Source organism: Marmota marmota, unplaced genomic scaffold, assembly GCF_001458135.2.
Source record: "Marmota marmota marmota unplaced genomic scaffold, marMar, whole genome shotgun sequence".
Taxonomy (NCBI): Eukaryota; Metazoa; Chordata; class Mammalia; order Rodentia; family Sciuridae; genus Marmota; species Marmota marmota.
Window position 1 is genome coordinate 3518280 of NW_025999900.1, and position 20247 is coordinate 3538526.

At 42.6% G+C, this 20247-nt stretch overlaps 1 protein-coding gene across 9 annotated transcripts in view; it reads left to right on the plus strand.

Annotated features, from left to right (window-relative positions):
• Nucleotides 1-20247, plus strand: part of Syne2 (spectrin repeat containing nuclear envelope protein 2) — a 329254-nt gene that overhangs the window by 290118 nt on the left and 18889 nt on the right. For 7 of the 9 annotated variants that reach the window (XM_048798469.1, XM_048798471.1, XM_048798472.1 and 4 more), the window contains 3 exons: nucleotides 833-991; nucleotides 2189-2355; nucleotides 16250-16412. In XM_048798469.1, coding sequence (XP_048654426.1) covers nucleotides 833-991; nucleotides 2189-2355; nucleotides 16250-16412 — 489 coding nt within the window. Of the gene's footprint in view, nucleotides 1-832; nucleotides 992-2188; nucleotides 2356-9646; nucleotides 10875-15063; nucleotides 15188-16249; nucleotides 16413-20247 lie in introns of those variants that run through there. The other 2 variants (XM_048798477.1, XM_048798476.1) reach the window with 2 other exon arrangements.

Sequence of the window (20247 nt, forward strand, 5' to 3'; positions counted from 1 at the left end):
AAAAGAAATACTTCTGACCATTTAATGAAGCTAATTTTCATTATCTAAATGTAAATTTATTTAGAATAAATTTCAGTGTAAGGAGAAGGACCTTTTGCTGATGTCAGTTTAGGGGCCACTTATTCATAATGGAGCAGTGGCTGTTGGGAGGTCAGCCTGTGGCAAACCAGTTTTTGGTGATATTTCCATGGTTTCCATCCCAAAATTACAGTGTATAATGGGACGGTGGATTAAATGAACGACGTGCACCGTTCTGTGTGTTGTTTTGCTTTGTTTAACCATTTGAACATTTCAGGGACTGCAATTTTTCTGGTCCATTTGCATTACAGATGTGTAATTTATATCATGATCTGGATTATAATTAATTTTCAAATTAAATAGGACATTGGCCTTATAGGCATAAGGACTTGATCGGTTTTTTAGAAGGAAAGGATTTGGGTCATAAAGTTACTATAGCTAAAGTAAGTAGTTATAGTAAGTAGTTAATAAATGCATATTGAAAAATAGGAAACAGTGGAAATCGGGTGATGCTTAAGATATTTATCTAACTTTTCTGATTTCTAATTTTTCATATAACCTGATAATAATAGAGAGGCATTGCATACAGCTTAATCCTTTCAGTCAGGTGCAATGCAGTATTTGGTTACTTTAGCTATGAAAGGTGTAAAACACTTCTGTTGCTGTTAAACTCTAGGTTTTAAAAGGAAGAAATAGATTTAAGTGTGTAGAGATGCTGATTAGAAGGAATGAAATTCATAGTCCTTTTGATGAGGAGAGAGCAGGGAGGGCTTTCCTGGCTCTCCTCGGCTGCCAGATGCATTTTTATACCCAGGTGGCTACACGCAAACAGGAGATTGAAGACAGACTCAATTCATGGATCGTGTTCAATGAAAAAAATAAAGAGTTGTGTGCGTGGCTGGTCCAGATGGAAAACAAGGTTCTACAGACCGCAGATATTAGCATTGAAGAAATGATTGAAAAGTTGCAGAAGGTAAGTAAGCAGGGGTGCCCAGGTGGGTGCTGTTATGATGACCTTGGGCTGCTGTGCCCTCCTGATGCCAGGCTCAGAGAGGTAAAATGTATTAGTGTTACCGCTGTTGACCGGTGAGTCCTTGCTTCCCCAATGTTGAAGAATAACACCAGAGAAGCACGCCGAGGCAAGGTCAGAGTGGAAATTAGAAGTTTATTAAAGGACAGCAGAAAAGACTTCTCCCGGAGGAAGAAGGGGACCCAAGAGATGGAATCTGTGGAAGTGCGGTTGTTTCCCATTTTTATAGTTCTCAGTGATGGAATGTAGGTGGGAAGGCCCAAAGGGTTGGGACACATGTGGGCCAAAGAAGTAATCTGGGCACTTCTGAGTCAGCATCTTCAAGTTTACTATTCATTAACACTTCTTTGGGATGGGCTTTGGCCTTGGGCTTTTTCCTGGACTTCATTAACATTCCAAGAGTTGTTCAACTTTTTCCGGAATTCATTCTCAACATGGCCTCCATTTTAGATCTTACTCGATATTAGACCCGATTTACCTAACTACACTGACTACCTAACTTTAAATCTGGCTTCATTAGGGTGTGTTTCCAGTAACATTTTTTTTGATCCTTTGGAGGGAAAAGTTGACAGAAAGAAGATTCCAGAGAGATGGGAGTGTGAGACCATCATAGGTGGACATGGTACTGAGGGGAGTTGCTTGCCCTTGGTTAGGAAGTTTGGCCAGAGAAGGAGCTCACGAGCATCCTTCAGGCCCTAAACCAGGGCTGGTTTCTCAGGGGTTTTTGGAGGTTGCTTTGTTTTGCTGCAACACTAGGGATGGAACCCAGGACCTCACTCATGCTAGATAAGCACTCTCCCATTGAGCCACACCCCCAGCCCTCTCCAGGGGTTATTATAAGGTGATCACCTTGCCAAAGGGGAGAGACCAACAGCAGTGAAGCCCATGATTTTGAAATGATCACTAATCCCCGCAGAGCAACCCTAGGGACTACTGAATTGACAAACTAACTGCTGCTTTATACATTTCACATTTGCCTGGTGGTCCGGGTTTGTTTTTAGCCTTTCACAGCTGAGTTATGTTAACAGGCCTGAGAATTTTTTGATTTTTAAAAGGATTCTAAGCATCAACTGTGTGTTTATGACTGGAGCAGAAATGAGTTTGCAGGGATAATGCAGACTTTTTTGGTGCTTTTGCCAGGACTGCATGGAAGAAATAAACTTGTTCAATGAAAACAAGTTACAGCTAAAGCAGATGGGTGACCAGTTGATCAAGGCCAGCAGCAAGACAAGAGCAGCTGAGATCGATGACAAGCTCAACAAAATCAACGATCGCTGGCAACATCTTTTTGATGTTATTGGATCAAGGTGAGAATGGCTTAAAAAGGTTCGGGGGTTACTTCAAAGAGCTGGAAAACTGGGTGCTATCTTCCTCTAAGGTAATCTAGCAGATTTATAAATGTACAGATTGACATTTGGTAAGAATGAGTAGAAATTCCAGTTTCAGCATTAAAAAAAAGTGATTTTAGAAAATTTTCACTTAAATTAGATTAGTTTTATTTTACTTATTCTTTTTTCTTGGTAGGGAGGGGTACGGAGATTGAATTCAGCAGGTGCACTCAACCACTGAGCCACATCCCCAGCCCTTTTTTTGTATTTTATTTAGTGACCGGGTCTCACTGAGTTGCTTAGAGCCTTGCCTTTGCTGAGGCTGGCTTTGAACTCACAATCCTCCTGCCTCAGTCTCCAAGCTGCTGGGATTATAGGCATGCACCACCACGCCTGGCTATTTTACTTATTCTTAATTTTTATTTTTCTCTGGTGCTGAATTGAACCCAGAGCTTCACACATGCTAAGCAAGTGTTCTACCATTGATTTGCACCCCCAGCCCCCCTTTATTTATTTTATTTTATTTTTATTTATAGATGGACACAATACCTTTATTTTATTTATTTATTTGTATGTGATGCTGAGGATCGAACCCAGTGCCTTACACGTGCTAGGCAAGCTCTCTATCACTGAGCCACAATTCCAGCCCCTTTTTGTTGTTTTGAGATGGAGGTCTCACTATGTTGCCCAGACTGGTTTTGAACCTGTGGACTCAAGTGATCCTCCCACCTCAGTTTCCCAAGTAGCGGGGACTATAGGCATGCACCGTGAGGCCATGTTAGTTTTAAATGAGAGCTGGAAACTTAATTTGGGAAGGGACCCATGAGGAACTATTATTCAGAAATTGTAACTCTGCTTTAGCATTTGTGTTTCCCCCAGATGAAATTATGACTGTTCCTGCCTCACTGTGGCAAATATCAGAGGACAGGACACAGGCCTGGTTTCTAGAAACTGGGCTGGGGCCCTTGACTGTCCCCATAGCAGGGACCCTCTGTAAGGATACATACTGGGTGTGCCAAGTTCCTAATGGGCATCTTGTCCATTGGGGAACGCAGCTTTGGATTATGGACAGCATCTTGTCCTCAGGTACAGATGAAGTCACAGCTGTGACCACAAATCAAAGTATATTCTCCAGGGCTGGGGCTGGGGCTTAGTGGTAGCGTACTTGCCTGGCATGTGTGAGGCACTGGGTTCGATTCTCAGCACCACATATAAGTAAATGAATAAAATAAAGGTTCATTAACATCTGAAGAATATTTATTTAAAAAAAAGTATATTCTTCAGTACAATTTCATCAGAAACAGAATTGATCATTTCTCCCCTCACAAAATGGTGATGCCCAGAGTTTTTAAATGTCTTCTCTCCATCTTTAAATTCTCTCTTAAAGATCAATCCCAACCAGATTCCTTTACAGCCTGTTATACAGAGAACAGTCACTCAGCCATGGGTTTTGTGCTTAGGTGTTTTGAACACATATATAATCTGGAATATACAGGAGAACCTAGAAGGTGCATGAAGAAGTGAGGGGTGATAAAAATAAGATGCTGTTAATAATGTGGCATATCCTTTACCTCGCTGTTTACAGGAAGTCATAAGTGAGCCTGATTCAATCAGCAGAGCCACCGGGCTAAGTGGTATGAGAATTACAGACAGGAAGTAAGATGAGTCAATTACTTTAATGGGAGTGGTTATCTGAGCAGCTATAAAGCCCAGCAGGTTCGAGAGCTGGGATCACATCTTCCTGGGGGTGGGGATTAGGAAGAATCTTACGGAAGGACTGAGATCCCAGACGGTCCTGAGGAAGGGTTGACTCTTGACCATGACTAGAGGCAGCGAGGGAGACATTGTGAGCCAACAGGTACAGGGTACAGCAGCACAGACGCCACCTGAGAGATGACAAGAAGCCCCACAGGAAATGAAGCTGGAAAGCTCCAATGAGGCTAAGTCTGAACAGACTTTAAATCTCAACTGAAGACTTGGCCTGCTAAATAAGGTCTGGGTCACTTAAGAATTTTTTTAGCCATAGTGGGTCTCCTAAAGGTGTATCTCGGGGTGATTTGGCTGCTAGCATAGGCTGGGCTGAATTTCACTTCGTTCTACAGCTTGTTGAAAAATACACCTGCTGAAATCCATTGCTGTAACCTAGGTAAGGCTTTGGTTTTGAGCCACTCCTGACTTTCTTACTTATTTACCATGGAAACTTGAAGTTTCCAAATCTGCAAATTTGTCCAGTGGCACTCCTTATGTCAGAGGCCACTCCCTGCTGTGTGGATGAGTGATGGTGTGTCCTGCCTTTGGCAGAGGACTGGTGTAGCATGCAGGAACCAACAATGATTGGTGGTTTTCACTTTTTACCCCTCTGAAAACTCTGAGATTCAATAGCACATTGGAAGAGGAGTGGAAGAGGATTCCTGTGGTTATGTCTAGTAATAAGAGGTCTTTCCTCTGTGAGGCCAGGGGTCTGACCCAGAATCAAGAATGGTGCTTTACATATTTGTTGAAATGAAGGAATGTTCTTTACCATCATCATCTTCATGTCCTAAGTTGTCCTGGACACCTGGCATTAGTCAAGGGTGTGATGACGTTGTCCCTGTTCATGGGTCATTCAGGAGCAAAGTCTAGCTAATGCCTCCTGAAGATTCTTAATCGTTCCTGATATATCACTTTGGAGTTTTCACAGGCTCTTTACTGTCCTCCCTGCTTCTTTGGCTGCCTGTCTTCAACCAATTGCTTGGTGGGAAAGAAAGAATACAGTGGGATAAGTTTCTTTGATCCTTTTGGAAACAGCAATTGGGAAACTTAAGGAACTGAAATAATAGCAAATATATTGGCTGCCGGTTATATTTTTAACAGTATGTTCTTTTTTGTATGATTTCACTTAAACTTCATTGTAATTCTGAAGGGTAGGTATCATTATCCCATTTTACAGATAAGGAAACCGAGGGCTGAAGTTAAAGAATTTACCCATAGTTAGTTATATAGCCAGCTCATGACAAAACCAGGATTTCAACTCTGGCAGTTGTGTTGCTTCCCTGCCATCCCAGACCCTTCCAGTTGGAAACACTGAAATGTGTGGGACACATCGAGAGCCTGGTGCTGAGGGACTTGGGAACAGTAACATCTTTTACCATTAAAGAAGGGCCAGGTGGAGTGTAAGGAGCTCTTAGCTGAGCGAACCCTTCAAGTGAGTCAAGGATCCAGACAGCAAGCTTGGACCTGCGGTGAGCCATCCTCACATAGAATCAGCTCATCTGATCCCCAGCACTGACTGCATCCTGGGCATTGGATGGGGGCATTGCTGTGGGGGAAGGAAAGAGTTGGGAACCCTACATAGATGTTTGGCCTCATAACTTTAAAATTTTTCACTAGAAGTCTTTAACTCTGAGGTTTGAAATGGCACTCAAAAGTCTGAAACGTCGGGCTGGGGATGTGGCTCAAGCGGTAGCACGCTCGCCTGGCATGCGTGTGGCCCGGGTTCGATCCTCAGCACCACATACAAAGATGTTGTGTCCGCGGAGAATTAAAAAAAAATAAATGTTAAAAAAATTCTCTCTCTCCCCCACTCTCTTTTAAAAAAAAAAGTCTGAAACGTCACTAAACCAGGGGGATAATTCACTGAGGGGAAAAGGGGAAAACAAAAAGCCTGTTCTTTTGGACGCATCCTCAGCAAATTTCAAAAGAATTAATAAAGCATTGAGTGCAGGATTCCTTTAAACCACATGAAATTGGTGATCATCTCAGCTTTTGGAGTGGATGGGGAGAAAAACAATGTTTATTTATAACTGCCAGGCTCCCCACAACCATTTTTTCATTTTAGTCCTTAATACTACAAGTTCAGTATGATACTTCATTTTACAAGAAGGGAAACTACAGCTCAGAGAAGGTAGTTAGCGGTCAGATTTCTGCTCAGGACAAGAATAAGAATCAAGGTCTGTTCATGCTGTTGCACTAAGCATCGAGAGAGCATTTGGAGGTGGTGCACACCTGTTATCCCAGTGACTTGGGAGGCTGAGGCAAGAGGATGGCAAGGCCAGTCTGGGCAACTTTGCAAGACCCTGTCTCAAAATAAAAGGGCTAGGGATGTAGCCCAGTGGTAGAGCCAAGGTCCTGCCTCAGCCTCCTGAGTCACTGGGATTACAGGTGAGTGCCACTACACCACTAGGAGGCCTTGGCTTTAAAAGTATTATATCAGAAATATTTTTGAAACCTGGAATTCAGCCGAGTATAGTGGTACACGCCTGTAATCTCAGTGGCTCAGGAGGCTGAGGCAAGAGGGTCCCAAATTCAAAACCAGCCTCAGCAACAGTGAGGCACTAAGCAATTCAGTGAGAACCCTGTCTCTAAATAAAATACAAAATAAGGCTAGGGATGTGGCTCAGTAGTTGAGTGCCTCTGAGTTCAATTCCTGGTAGTCACGCTGCCCCCACCCCACACCCACGCGCACTCTCCCCCCAAAAAAGAAAAGAAACCTGGAACTCAGTGTAGAATCCTGTTTAATGGAAAGCAGTGGTTCTCAGACTTGAACATTCATCAGAATCCCCTGGAGGGTCCACTCCCTGAGCCCCTGAACTTCTGTTTCCATAGATCTGACTGGGGCCTAGAATGTACATTTGTAATGTGTGCCCCTGAGTGGCCTTGGGTTGGTCTGGGAAACAGTTGGGGAACTAAATCCATATTGCACCAAGAGACAGAAATCCTGCACCTGCAAGCAGGTCTGTGGCTCCGTGAGCCTTGGTTTCCACACTGTCCAACTCCACAGCCCTGTGCCTTCCCACCCTGGCCGGGGGCAGTGAGGACTGAAATGCCAGATGATGATCCTGGGTCCATCCACACACACATGCTGTCTATTCAGCGTGGCCATGATAACCATAGCTGGGAGAAGAGACTCACCCCAAAACGACTATCTTTTCTCTACTGATAAAGTATTCAGCTTCTGTAAAATCCTAGTCTGGTGTCCTGAAATAACTTTATCAAAGAGTCAGGGAGCCCAAGTCCTGACACATAAGATTAAACAGGCCCTGACGTGGCAATTAGAATTCACAGAGCTGGCTCTGTGTCGTGGTGGGATTGGGAAATTTAGCTGTCATCAAGGGCCCTTATATTTATAGTATCTTATATTTGTGTCCTCTTAAATTCTTAGGAAACATGCTATCAGTTTCATTACTGAAAACCACCGAAAGCATATTTTTTGATGATGGTGTGGTCATCTAGAATCCAATCTGATTGATGACAAGAAATATTAGTTCTATGCTACTGTGTACATGTAATAGATTGAATGAATTTAATTTTTTATTGTAGCTATTAGCTCCTCCTCAGTTTTCTTAGATAATATCTCTGAAAAGTGACTCAGCAAAACCTGAATGAAGGAAAAATTACTAAATTACAGAAGTCCCCCCCCCAAAAAAAAAAAAAAAAACCATCAATACATACAATATTCTGGATTAGAGGGCACTATGTTACCACGGAACAGATTAAGTACAAAATGCCAAGTGATGGGGCTGGGGATGTGGCTCAAGCGGTAGCGCGCTCTCCTGGCATGCGTGCGGCCCGGGTTCGATCCTCAGCACCACATACAAAGATGTTGTGTCCGCCGAAAACTAAAAATAAATATTGAAATTCTCTTTCTCTCTCTCTCTAAAAAAAAAAAAAAATGCCAGGTGATGGATGAAAAGATGCAAAGTTAACATGCTTTAGCCAGCACAGACTAAAGCTCCCAAAGGAGTCTGGGATTTTTTGGGCAGTAGGTACCTGGGTTTGAACCTAGGAGTGCTTAATCACTGAGCCACATGTCTAGCCTCCTTTTTTATTTTTTAATTGTAATTTGAATTTTCAGACAGAGTCTCACTAAGTTGCTCAGGGGCTTGCTAAGTTGCTCAGGCTGGCTTTGAACTGGCCGTCCTCCTGCCTTAGCCTCACAAGTTGCTAAAGATTATACGCACGTGCCACCACACCCAGGGGAGTCTGGGATTTCATCTCCTTAATGGGACTTAAGCCAGAGAAGGATTCAGTTTACCACATAATCTGACCTATTGTTTTATTTAAAAAGAAAAAAAAAAACAGTATTCATGAAACACCTAAAAAAAAAAAAAAAATCCATCTAGCTTTGTTTCCCAGAGCCCCTTCCCATTTCATAGATGGGAAAGCATGACCAAATCCTAATGAAGCAGGAGTTCTGTGACCACAGGTGTCTGTGTCTTTAGTGAGTCACTCTGGTTAATGGTGTATGTGGTTGTGTGTTTTTTGTTATTTCAGGATTAGGGATTAACCCCCAGGAGCACTTAACTACTGAGCTACATCCCCAGCCCTTTTTATTTTTTTATTTTTATTTTTGAGACAAGTTCTCACTAAGTTGCTAAGGGCCTTGTTAAATTGCTGAGGCTGGCCTTGAATTTGCGATCCTCCTGTCTCAGCCTCCAGACTAGCTAGGATTATAGGCATGCCTTATCGTGCTTTGCTGCTTACACATTGTGATGGAGCCTCTTCAGGTATGGGAATTCTTTAAAGACTCTTTCTAGCAACATACTGGAATGATCTGATGAAAACTTTCAGTGCCTAAAAGAGGTACCTCCAGAATTTTTATGTTAGTTATCTTTCCATGTTGGATCATTAGAGATTTGAATTTTCTTTTTGTTTATCTGTACTTTTTTCCTTGAAGTAACAGGGATGGAACCTGGGGCCTCATGCATGCTAGACGGGCACTCTGTTACTGAGCTACACCCAGCCCCACCTTGTCTGTATTTTCTAAGGAAAGCAATGTTGCCCTTCTTAATTTCTCTTCTGTGGTATCTTCATTAACAGGCTTGGCATTCTTAACCAATGTTGAGTCCTAGGAATCAATGAAGTAAGAACATTACTCACAGTCTTGATCCTTTCCTATTTACAGTGGCTTGCTCTCTTGCTTTCAGAAGTATCAAGTCCATGGAAAGAAATTAAGCATAATTTTCACATTTTACCTACCCATATGAAAAGCCCGCCTAATTTATAATAGTAACAATTAAAATGTTGTCATAACTCAGCAGTTATTACCATGGCAACCATGTGTTAAGATTGTTTTTCCTTCCCTTGCAGAATGGGCAGGGAGACATGCCTTTTTAAACTGATAACGCTTTTCACTGCTCTCCTTTTATCTATATTTTCTCAAGGTTATTGGGAAAGACCAAACAATTCTGTAAATCACAAAACTGACTTGCTCTGGTCTTAGTAGGTTGTCTGGTGCAGGGGAGCAGGAAGAATTGAGATATTTTAGCATAAAGGAAGCAAGATATGAGATAGGCCTCCCCACTTCCATTTTCTTTTCTATCACCTGATCATTGCAGCTCTAGAACAGGTGACTGCTGCTCCCAATACCTTCCTGGGGAGTCAAGGGACTCCCACTCCCCAGAAGAGAGCAGCCATCAATGGGATGATACAGGGCACTGACTCTCTGAGATTCATGTTTAGCAGGTCACAGGAGTAGCCAAGTATGTGAGCATAAGTTAATTGGATGCTGCATTTGGGGAGAAATGCTACCAAATCCGCATTCCTAATTCCACTGGTTTAGAATGTTTGCTGTGTTTCAAGGTGGGGATGTCATAATGATCCAATGTTGGGCTTTAGGAACCCAAGAGAATGAATTAATATTATGGAGTCACAAAATAAGTGCTGGAAGTGAGCTTAACACAAACCAAGCAATGGTCTGGTAAACAGAGCCACTTCAGATCATCCAGAGAAACTGAGGCTAGGGATAAGGAGGAATTGCCAGTTGCCCACATTATAGTAAGGAAGGAGCTAGCAAGGAAAAGTACACAATTTCTTCCCCTGCAAAATCTTGAGCACCATTTGTACAGCAAGATGGAATTTTTCTGCAAAAAGCAATGGAATGGATTATATGAACTCTCTGATCTTCCTAAACCAAGATGCACAGGACTCAAAAGGGAGGGCAGAAAATCCCCACTGGGAAATGTCCCCCTTAGGAATACAGGAGGAAGGCATCCCTGTTAGACTCAGGGGCTTCAGATATTTCATCGTCCCTTTCCAAAAACTTGAAACAGAAAAATTAATTTGAGAACAGAAATCCTTTTTTTGCCATGTCTCCAATCTGCTTATTCCCTGGGTTTAAAGCACTTGGTAAATAACCCAGAGCCAAGATAACACTGGGACTTTCTTCCCCCAGCATTGCAATCCTGTAGCGTCAGAACAAAGACGGAGTGTCTGAGGGAAGAGCTGGAGATGTTTGTTTATTGGAAGGGAGAAAACAGAGATTAAAAATTGCAGTGGGCAGAGAAGGTGTCTTCCTTTGCTACTGGCCTCGCTCCGGGCCTGGGAGCCAGCCCTGCCGCCTCGCCTCCGTGAGGAGCCTTGGGGAGGGCTGCCTCCGCTGCTCTGCAAGATGCTGAACCAGTGAATGAAGAGGGCACGCCGGGCAGGGGGAGGGGCCGCCCCGGCCCTGGGAGGTGGAGGTGCAGCCGGGAACTTGGAGCTTTCGCTTCAACCTAAGGAATGACTTTTTCTCATATACAGTAAGTGCCATTTCAGCCATCAGCTCTGCCTATGGCGACACGGTAGCTGTCTCTTGTGTCTCTGCTCTCTCATTTTGGTGACAATAGAGATCACCGATGAGATGGTGGCGGTGGAGGATATGCGCTCAGCCATCGGGGGATGGGTTCTCCGGCGTCAGCAGGCGAGCGGTGTCTGCAGGCTGCCTCCGACAAGCAGGGCAGAGAGACAGCGACTGTGCTGTGTGGAAGATGGGAGTCTTCCGGCCTCAGAAATGCTCCAGCCAGGCGATTAGCTCCAGAATGTGTTGTCATGTCCGTGTCCTCACATCAGGGCTTTGGGATCTTGGAGCAATTGATTATTTTGCTATAAAGATGTTTAGCTCTTGAAAAAGATCAGAGTTATACAGGATCCATACAGCGTTTTTAGCAGCTGACAGCTGCCCCCATGTTGGAGTGTTGATTTCTGCACAAATTTGGGTGCTTTCAACCATCTCAGTTTTTCCTTGTGATTTTTGTTCTGCTGTCCACATTGGCATAGGAATTTTTTGTTAATTTATGCTAATCTAGGGCTTTAGTAATTTCAGAGTAGACTCCTTAGCATGAGGAGAACTGGACTGAAAGGTAAATTATTCCATATGCACAACTATTAATTATTCTAAATGTATATGCAGGTATTATTTAAAGCCTCCATTGCATTGTAAGACCTGGGCTAGATGCAGAGACTGCTACTAACCAACTCACCTTGATTTTGACTGTTCATTCTGGAAGGAGAGCAGTATTTGTCAGTGTTACATTCTGATCCATCACTAGTCAAGATAAAAGAAAAACTTTGTTCACCTTAATTCTTTTCTGCATTTCTACCCATAATCCTTGCAAAAGAACTGTTCTGTTTTATAGCTACTCTTGGGTATAATTCTTTTGTTTGGTTTCATGGAAAATATCTGTATAGGCAGACAGCTCCCCCTTTGCATCTAAAAAAATTTTTATTGTTCTGATCATCAGACCTCAGAATTCAACTCAGGAAATCATGCTGCATTTTTCTGAATAAATATTTGTTGGCATATATGTGAGAAGTGTTAGCCAAGAGCACCTGGGTCAAAATGTGGGCAAGTACAGAGATGGGAGCCACATAAACAAACTGTTTAGGTGGTTGATGTAATGCAGGGTTGTGCCAACGGACTGGCTTCTGAATAGATTTCCTTGTTTCTCCATATTAACTTAAAATTCAGATGTTTTCGAAGAGCAACTTTAAGGAGTCCTAATGTGGAGGCCAGTTGCTGGGGCTGGCAAATGGCACATAAGTTACTGACCTGGGAAATGTGATTTGGGTTACAGTATCTGTAGAGAACAGAACATTACAAACTCAGCAATGCATCTAATGTTCCTGGAGTGAGTTGTAACATGATTATCCAAGGAGCAACATTTTGATTCTCATACATTTGGGGTGTTGTGCTTCCAGACAGAGGTTGATACATGGAATAGGTTCAATTCTGACTGATGAATGCTATATAGCTTCTTGGCAACCTTCTTGCCTTCCCTCTGCCTTCTCTTCTTTAATTTACCCTAAATGTGCACCTGATTTGTGTGCCTGTTCCACTTCATTTGGAAATTGAGTTTAGGGGCACATGTGGCTCACTGGAGGGCACCATGTTGTTTTCTGGCAAAAGGGCTTTGATGTTCTCTGGTCTTCATTTCTCTCCTTTCAAATATAATGTGACCACCTCTTTTATAGAAAAAAAACAAACTTGAAGGTATAAGTGAACCTCATTCAATAGATCTTTATTGTGCATCTCCCCTATCATAACGTCTAAATTGCAAGGTCATGAGCTCTGTGGGAATAAGACCTATCTTCCAGTTATCTTTGGATTTCCAGAATGTGCACAGCAACCAAGATTAAGCAAATAGTTAAATGCATTGAAAGAAAATCATGGGAAGGAAATGGGGACAGCATATCTGAGCCTTCTGACCTCTTCCCCACACACTAGCTTATAGCCTAGCGCTGTGTGGACTGGCTTCTATCCCCAGTAATGCAGTAGTGTATCCTGGAGCCATGAGTCCAGACTTCCATTTCTTCAACTGTCAAATAGGAATGATGATAATACCCATCTCTTAGCATTGTCATAAGGATTAAATGAGTTGCTAACATGTGAACCACTGCAGGCCTGGCACGGGTCAGCCTGTTAGATGCTATGTTACACAGATATTCCATTTTAGTAATAAGGTTTATGTATTAAAAGTCATATCCAATGTAGATACTTTAAAAGAATGGGTTAGCAGAATAAAGTCTATTAGACTGAGTGTCCTTTATCCAAAATGCTTAGGAACAGAAGTATTTTGGATTTCAGATTTGGGAATAATTTCATATGTACATAATGAAATACCTTAAAGATGGGACCTGGGTCTAAACACAAAATTCATTTAGGATTCTCATATATACCCCAGACATAGTTTTACATAGTAACTTTCAGTGTTGCCTGTGTCCTGATGTAAACCATCACACGAGATCAGGAGTGGCATTCCCCACTTGTGGCATCATGATTGTGCTTAAAAAAAAAAAAAGTGTCTGATTTTGGAGTATTTTAGATTTTAGATTTTTTCAGAACAGGGATGCTCAGCCTGTATGTTATACCTATGTCCCATTGATATGTCTGAAGCACCCCTTAGAAACCACAGTCCTGGGAAGCCGAGCAAATTATTCATCCCCCTCCTGTAGGAGTTATCATGCATGGCATGGCTAACCCCTAGGGCTGAAGTCAATCAAGACCACTGCACCCCGGTATTCTTACACCCAGATTATTTTGCTGCTTGTCACCTTCATATAAAAAACTTGCATTCCAGCCCTCTTTCTTTTTACAATAAGAAAGAGGCCGGGATTCTTATGGTGAAATAGGGTCAGATGCTGGATGAAGGCAGTGAATGGCTGCCATCCTGGGAAAAGGGAAGAGGAGGCTGCTGAACTGAACCTGAACCTGCCCAGGCCTCTTCTCCAGCAGAGCCTCCAAGGAGGACAGCCCTTCCCAACTGTGTGGAAGACTTTTGGTCCCTGGACAGGCAGGGTGGCAGAATGTTTGGGTGAGGAGGGCATAATGCTAACTTGGTGGAAATGAAGCCCCTGCTTCAACCAGGTTACAATGTATCCAGGCCTGGCTTGGGCTTCTGTTACTTTTTTTTCAATGAATCCTCTTAGTGACTTTGAAGGCAACTTGTTAGCAGTAAGAATGCAATTTGGAGAATATTCCTCCTTGAAACTGATCATGCACACAGTCCCTGGGCATCTGCCCATCACATCAGACAGTGTCCCCAGTGCCCTTCCTGCATTGTGTCTCCTGTGGTCCTCTCAGCTACCCAGGAAGGAAGGTGCTACTGTTAGCACCATTTTTCACATGAGATTAAACAGTCAGGACTGAAACCCTGTGGTCAGGGCCTGTCTGTGTCCTTCACCACCAGACTCCACAGCTTACAAGCCTGAACAGTCTATGGTGCTAATAAGATTAAAACACCTATGAAAGAACTTGGTGAGGTCCAGTGCTGAATAGAAAAGGCATTATTATTTTCACAGTCTCCTGTAAACCCAGTCAGCATAAGAAGAGCTAGTGTTATTAAGCATTTATTATGCCCCAGTGGCTCTACATGCGTGCATTCTGTTATTTTGGTCTCACAACCACTGCAAGGTGTTTAATTTTACAGATAACAAAGAAACAAGGAGTCAGAAACTGAAGGTCTTGCAGGGATGTATAGCTTATAGATAGTGAAATGGACTTGACCCTGGGCAGCTCACCTCCGAAGCTCTGGCCTTAACCTCACTTGGATCCTGTTGCCTTTCTGAATTGGGAGACTTCAGAGGCCTACTGGGGATAAGGGAGAACATAACAGGTCACCCTGACAATAGAGCTGGTTGACTTGGTCCCTTGTAAGGAACGAAAACAAAATACACATGCACACCTCTGTGGTCTGCCCAATTCCTAAGCTGTAGAAGGGCTTTAGCTATATTTATCCATTCAGCAAATGTTTGTGGACACCTTTGGCCCGCCAGGCGGTGTGGGAGTGCTGCCTGGCAGCTAGTCTCTGTGTTGATAGGTGCAGAGACTCACTGTTAGGGCGCCAGGTGGGAGGCCCAGATACTGTGGGAGCCTGTGGGGGAGGGGCAGTGGAGAGAAGCTCCAGAAGGAAAGAGGAGTTGCTTTGCAAACTGAAGGGCTAGAGGCAGAGGCCACTAAACGCTGGAGGAGATCACGTGATTAAACTGGTTTGTCCAGGAAGGGCAGCGACTGTTGTGTTGTGGCCATGGATCAGACCCGCCTTCCAGGATGTATCCTTCAGCTTCAGAACCAAAGGTGGGTAGGAGGGCAAGGAGGCCTCTAGGTAGGAAGTTGTCCAGTTAAGTAAGAGGTGGTGGTGGCATGGAGGTCAGTGTGGTCCAGTGAGTTAGGGTCAGTACCCCAGTTTCTCTCTTTAGTGCTCCCAGCCATGGGATGTAGTTCTGACAGTATCTTCCAGCTTGAGGATTGGTAAGTGGGAAATTTCAACTGTAGCTACTAGTTGAAGTCGCTGGGATTAACTGAAAATCCCCCAGGTCACCCTCACTCACGCTCCTTTTAGGACTTTCATGAAAGGGTTTATTGACACATTTTATTTCAGTATTTACATAAAATTATGGTGGTTGTCCCTCGGTGGCACTTGGTTTTGGTGAGTGCACCACTTTACACCAGTGCCACATGTGTCTTTTCAAATCTGCTCAATGTGGAGTCAGCCTGGGCAGGATCTGAGGCAGACTGGCCAGGTAGCAGGCACTTAGAACTGCGCTGGAGGGCACCGTTCACCTCTGCCCCTACCCTCTGACTGACAGGCGACCCTCTAGTACCCACATGGGCTGGTTCAGTGGCACCATCGATCCTGGCTGAAGTGGTGGGTTTGGCATGTGTCCTTCTCTTGCTCAGAGCAAGGTCCCATGAGAGGCATTGTGGGCTAACTACCAACTAGCCAGGCGTGTGACATCTTTAATCTCTCGGGAAGACAATTGTCTCAGGCATACCCAAGACAGAAACAGGGCAAAAGAAGCCAAAAAAAAGTGGTTATTGTAGAGAAGTGACATCTCACCTCTGGAGGCCCAGCAAGATGGATAGGACTTCAGGGGGCCCCCACTTTGGGAATGATAGGACATCCTTGTTTGCATGGGTAGACTAAGTCCATATGAAAAAATCAACTGAGGTGACAGTTTTGCAAAGTGGCATGTATTCTGTGAGAACTCTGGTGACATGAGAGTCATTCCTGTTAGAAGATCAGAGCAAGTTTTGATCCTTTACCCACCAACACCCTTATTGGCTGGTCCCTTTTTCTTATCACTAATGCTGAGTTTTTGTCTTCCATCTTTTTTTTTTTTCTGCAAATATGTTCAGGGTGAAGAAGCTGAAGGAGACATTTGCTTTTATTCAGCAGTTAGACAAAAACATGAGCAACCTTCGCACCTGGTTGGCTCGCATCGAGTCTGAGCTTTCGAAGCCGGTTGTTTACGACGTCTGTGACGATCAGGAAATCCAGAAGAGGCTCGCTGAGCAGCAGGTGGGGCCATGGGAAGTGAGCTGTGTCCCAGCAGAGGTGTCTAAGATGCAAGTCTGATAACGAACACAGACCTGCCCACATCATCTGCTGTGTTTCAGCATGTTTGCATTTCATAATATCGGTTTGTTTTTTTCCAGGAAAAAAACCCTGATTGCCTGTCTGCATTTTTATATGTGTGAGGCATCCATCTCTTGAATGCCCACCCATTCACATAGCTCTTTATGAAACAGTTTAAATAGTGTGTAAGATGTAGACCTTAATCTTAGTGAGAAATTAGGGGGTTTAGTTTAGTCATTTTTTTTTAACTTTGATCTTTGTTGTGTTTTGCTAACAGTTTTAAAAGGCAACAAGTTGGAAAAGAAATAACTCTTTTTATGAAGGAAAGTTTTCATGGGGTCATGCTATTTGTGTCTGATAGACATTTTTTTAAAAAACAAAAATTATAAGATATGCATGCCTACAGTCCAACTACTCAGGAGACTGAGGCAGGAGGATCACAAGTTCCAGCCAGCCTGGGCAACTTAGTGAGACCCTGTCTCAAAAGAAAATTCTTTTATACAAGCAAAGGAACATACTCGGGCCAAGAAGTTCAGGTTTGCAGAGTTTACCACACTTTGCATTTTGTCATCAGTTATATATATGCATGCTCTGAGCTAACCTTGGAAATCTGCATTTTGAAAAGTCACTGAGTTCCACTAGCATTGGCCACTGTGCCCACTGGCAGGTGCTCTCTGACATCACTAGTTTATTGAATCCACTTTGCTGCCTTCTATAAATTTTACTCACATGCCATTTTCATAATGCACTGCCCAAGTTTGTCTTTATTTTTTAAATGACCAAGTTTATATTGTTCTTTCTGTGGCTTTTGTTCATCTCCGTTTTCTTTCAGAGCTATAGGCAGATTATTCCAACCATGCAAGACGTATGATTCTTAGATTTGAATCTGGTTTTGTCCCATTTAACCTCCCCTGTGCTCATCCTATCTATCATAGGTGCTTAGAGACAGTTTGGGTTGGCACATTTTCCCCAGATTCAAGGCCAGAAGGCTGCCTGTTCTATGACATTCTCTAGAGTTCAGTCCATCCTTTTAATGATTACAAGTGTCATTTCATGCTTCTATAAACAGAGCCAAGTATTTGATATTACTATTACCTTTACTATTCAAATTATGCCTATTCTGGCTTTCAAATTAGTATGATTTAATATTGCTACAAATTAGTACTGGTTTTACTACTTCAGATATCTAAGGGTGTCTTTTTATTAAGGTCATCTAAATTCTGTCTTTGCTTTGTGGAGAAAGAATATGACATAAATTTCAAAGAACTTTAGTGGACAGTCTAGAGATTTTGATGCACTTCTCAGTGGAACATCATCAGCTTCATTTACAAATGTAATCTGTTGGACAAATTTCTTAATTTCTAGTCTCTTAATAGATAAGGCATTGCAAACAACTATCAATCCTGAGTGGTGAGTTTTTTCAGATAAATAGTAAGAAAGATGGCAGTATCTTTGCTCTTAAAGAATGATTGGCTGAATTTAGTACAGGCTCAAAACTGTGTTAACTTTTTATAAATCTGAAATATGACACACTAAATTGCAGGATATTTATTCCTAAAGTGTACAATTTAGAACTGCCATTCTCTTGACCTATTTGTTCCCATACTGAAATGATACATAATTTCCATCTGATGGATTCGAGGTTTCCCTCTTTATAGAATTCAAAGTTACCATAATGGAAGTCTTATCCCTTTTGGTTATCAAAATAGTTGTGGAGTTAGTATTTAGGACTACCATTACAGCAAATAAATTAGATATATTAATTTTCTATTGCTGTTGTTTACAGATTAAAAATGCAAATGTATTAATCTTACAGTTCTGACCAGGCACCAACCTGGAGCTTGCCCTTCTGAGGGCTCCACAGGAGAATCCATGTCTTTGCCCTCTGGCTTCTAGAGGCCTCCCACATCTCTGGGCTTCTGGCCCACTTCTTCCACCTTCTAAGACATCAATCAACATTGTCTCTATGGGCCATTCTTCCATAGTTGCATCTTCCTCTAAGTCTTCTACTTTTAAGGACTCTCAGAAACACATTGCACCCACCCAGATAATCTAAAATGATCTATATTAAGTCAAATGATCAGCAAACTAAATTCTCCTTTACCTTGTAACCTAATATATTCATGGGTTCTAGAATTAGGATTTAGGCATCTTTGGAAGGGAGGGGATTCATTTCATTGTTCTGACACCTGAGCAAAGTTTTAGTACTTTTGTTGAATAGAATGAACAGGCATGTGTTTCTTATACTAAACCTAGACCATCCAAAACACTAAAAACAGAAGTGGCACACAAATGAACTTATGAGTCACTTTTTTAAAAACCTTACTTTTTCATCCCTAATAAATATAATAAGTTGCTCGATTGCCTCTGGTAAAGGACCCAAAAGCTTGGGATTGCCTAGTATTGCCTCCTGCAAATGCCCCCAGCTCCCTAAAGAGCCATGATGTCCCTGGGTCCTCTTTGTAATGTCCTTAGGGACCTGGTGAGGAAGGATTAGACTCTATGAGAGTCCTCTGGGTTTCTCCTTTCTTTGGTAGAACTTCTTTAGATAGTTGGTGATGGGGTCATTCTTTCAAAATGCAAAGGAAATGGCGCCCATTAGTGACAAATCATGAGCCACTTTCACTGAGTCTTAAACATTTCTCTCCTGATTTTTTGTTTGTTTGTTTGTTTGTTTGTTGAATCCCTGAGGATGCCAGATGGCACTTGGGGACATTTTTAGTTGCCCTCTCATTCTGTAATGACCAATAGCCTCTTCCCCAAAGGCCCACTCAGCTTCACTCCAAGCCCCCTAACCGTCCCCCAACACTACCCTGGTTGGCTGGCTTGCCACCCAAGCCCCTCCCATGGAGACTTCCTGGAGCCACCACACCATGGGTTCCTCTCTGTGATTTTCTTCTTTATCTTATTTTTCTGGTTTCTTTTTATCCTCCTCCTTCCTGACTGCATCTCTTCTCTGGTTTTATGTCTCCCCCCATCACCTCTTGCTGAGCCCCCTCTTCCTCCTCCTCCTCTGCTCTTTCCTAACTTCACTGTCAACTGCTCAGGAAAACAGAGTGAAGAGGAGCCCCTTTCCAAAACCCTTGGCAAAAGTCTTTCCCATTGTCTTCTGCCTTTCCTTAAACTCAGTTCATCTCCAAGTTTGGATAGTCTCTGAAATGCAATTATTGTTCAGCCTCATGCCTCAGTGGGCATAGCAACAGGATTATTTTATTTAATTTGCAAAATAATACTTGTCTAGGACTTGGAAGATCTACATTTAAAAATATAATTTACAACTTGATTTTATGCATGAAACTCCAACATCAGTAGGCCACTCTGGTGTTTTAGGTGTTTGGGGGGTGGTTGTGGTTTTTTGTTGTTGTTGAAAATGTAGGGCTTTTGCTTTTATTCAGCCAAAATGTGGATGATCTTTTTTTTAACTTGGTTTAGAACCTCATTTCTGTCACTTATTAAATTTTATTAAATTTTCTTTAAACATTTATTCAATATAAGCTAGATAACTAATGTAAGCTAACTGCAAAGAATCTATTAAAATACATGGCATTCGGCCAGGTGTGGTGGTGCACACTTGTAATCGCAGCAGCTCGGGAGGCTGAGATAGGAGAATCGAAAGTTCAAAGCCAGCCTCAGCAATGAGGTGCTTAGCAACTCAGTGAGACCCTGTCTCTAAATAAAATACAAAATAGGACTGATGATGTGGCTCAGTGGTTGAGTGCCCTGAGTTCAATTCCTGGTTTAAAAAAACAAAAAACAAAAAAAACATGGCATTCATGTT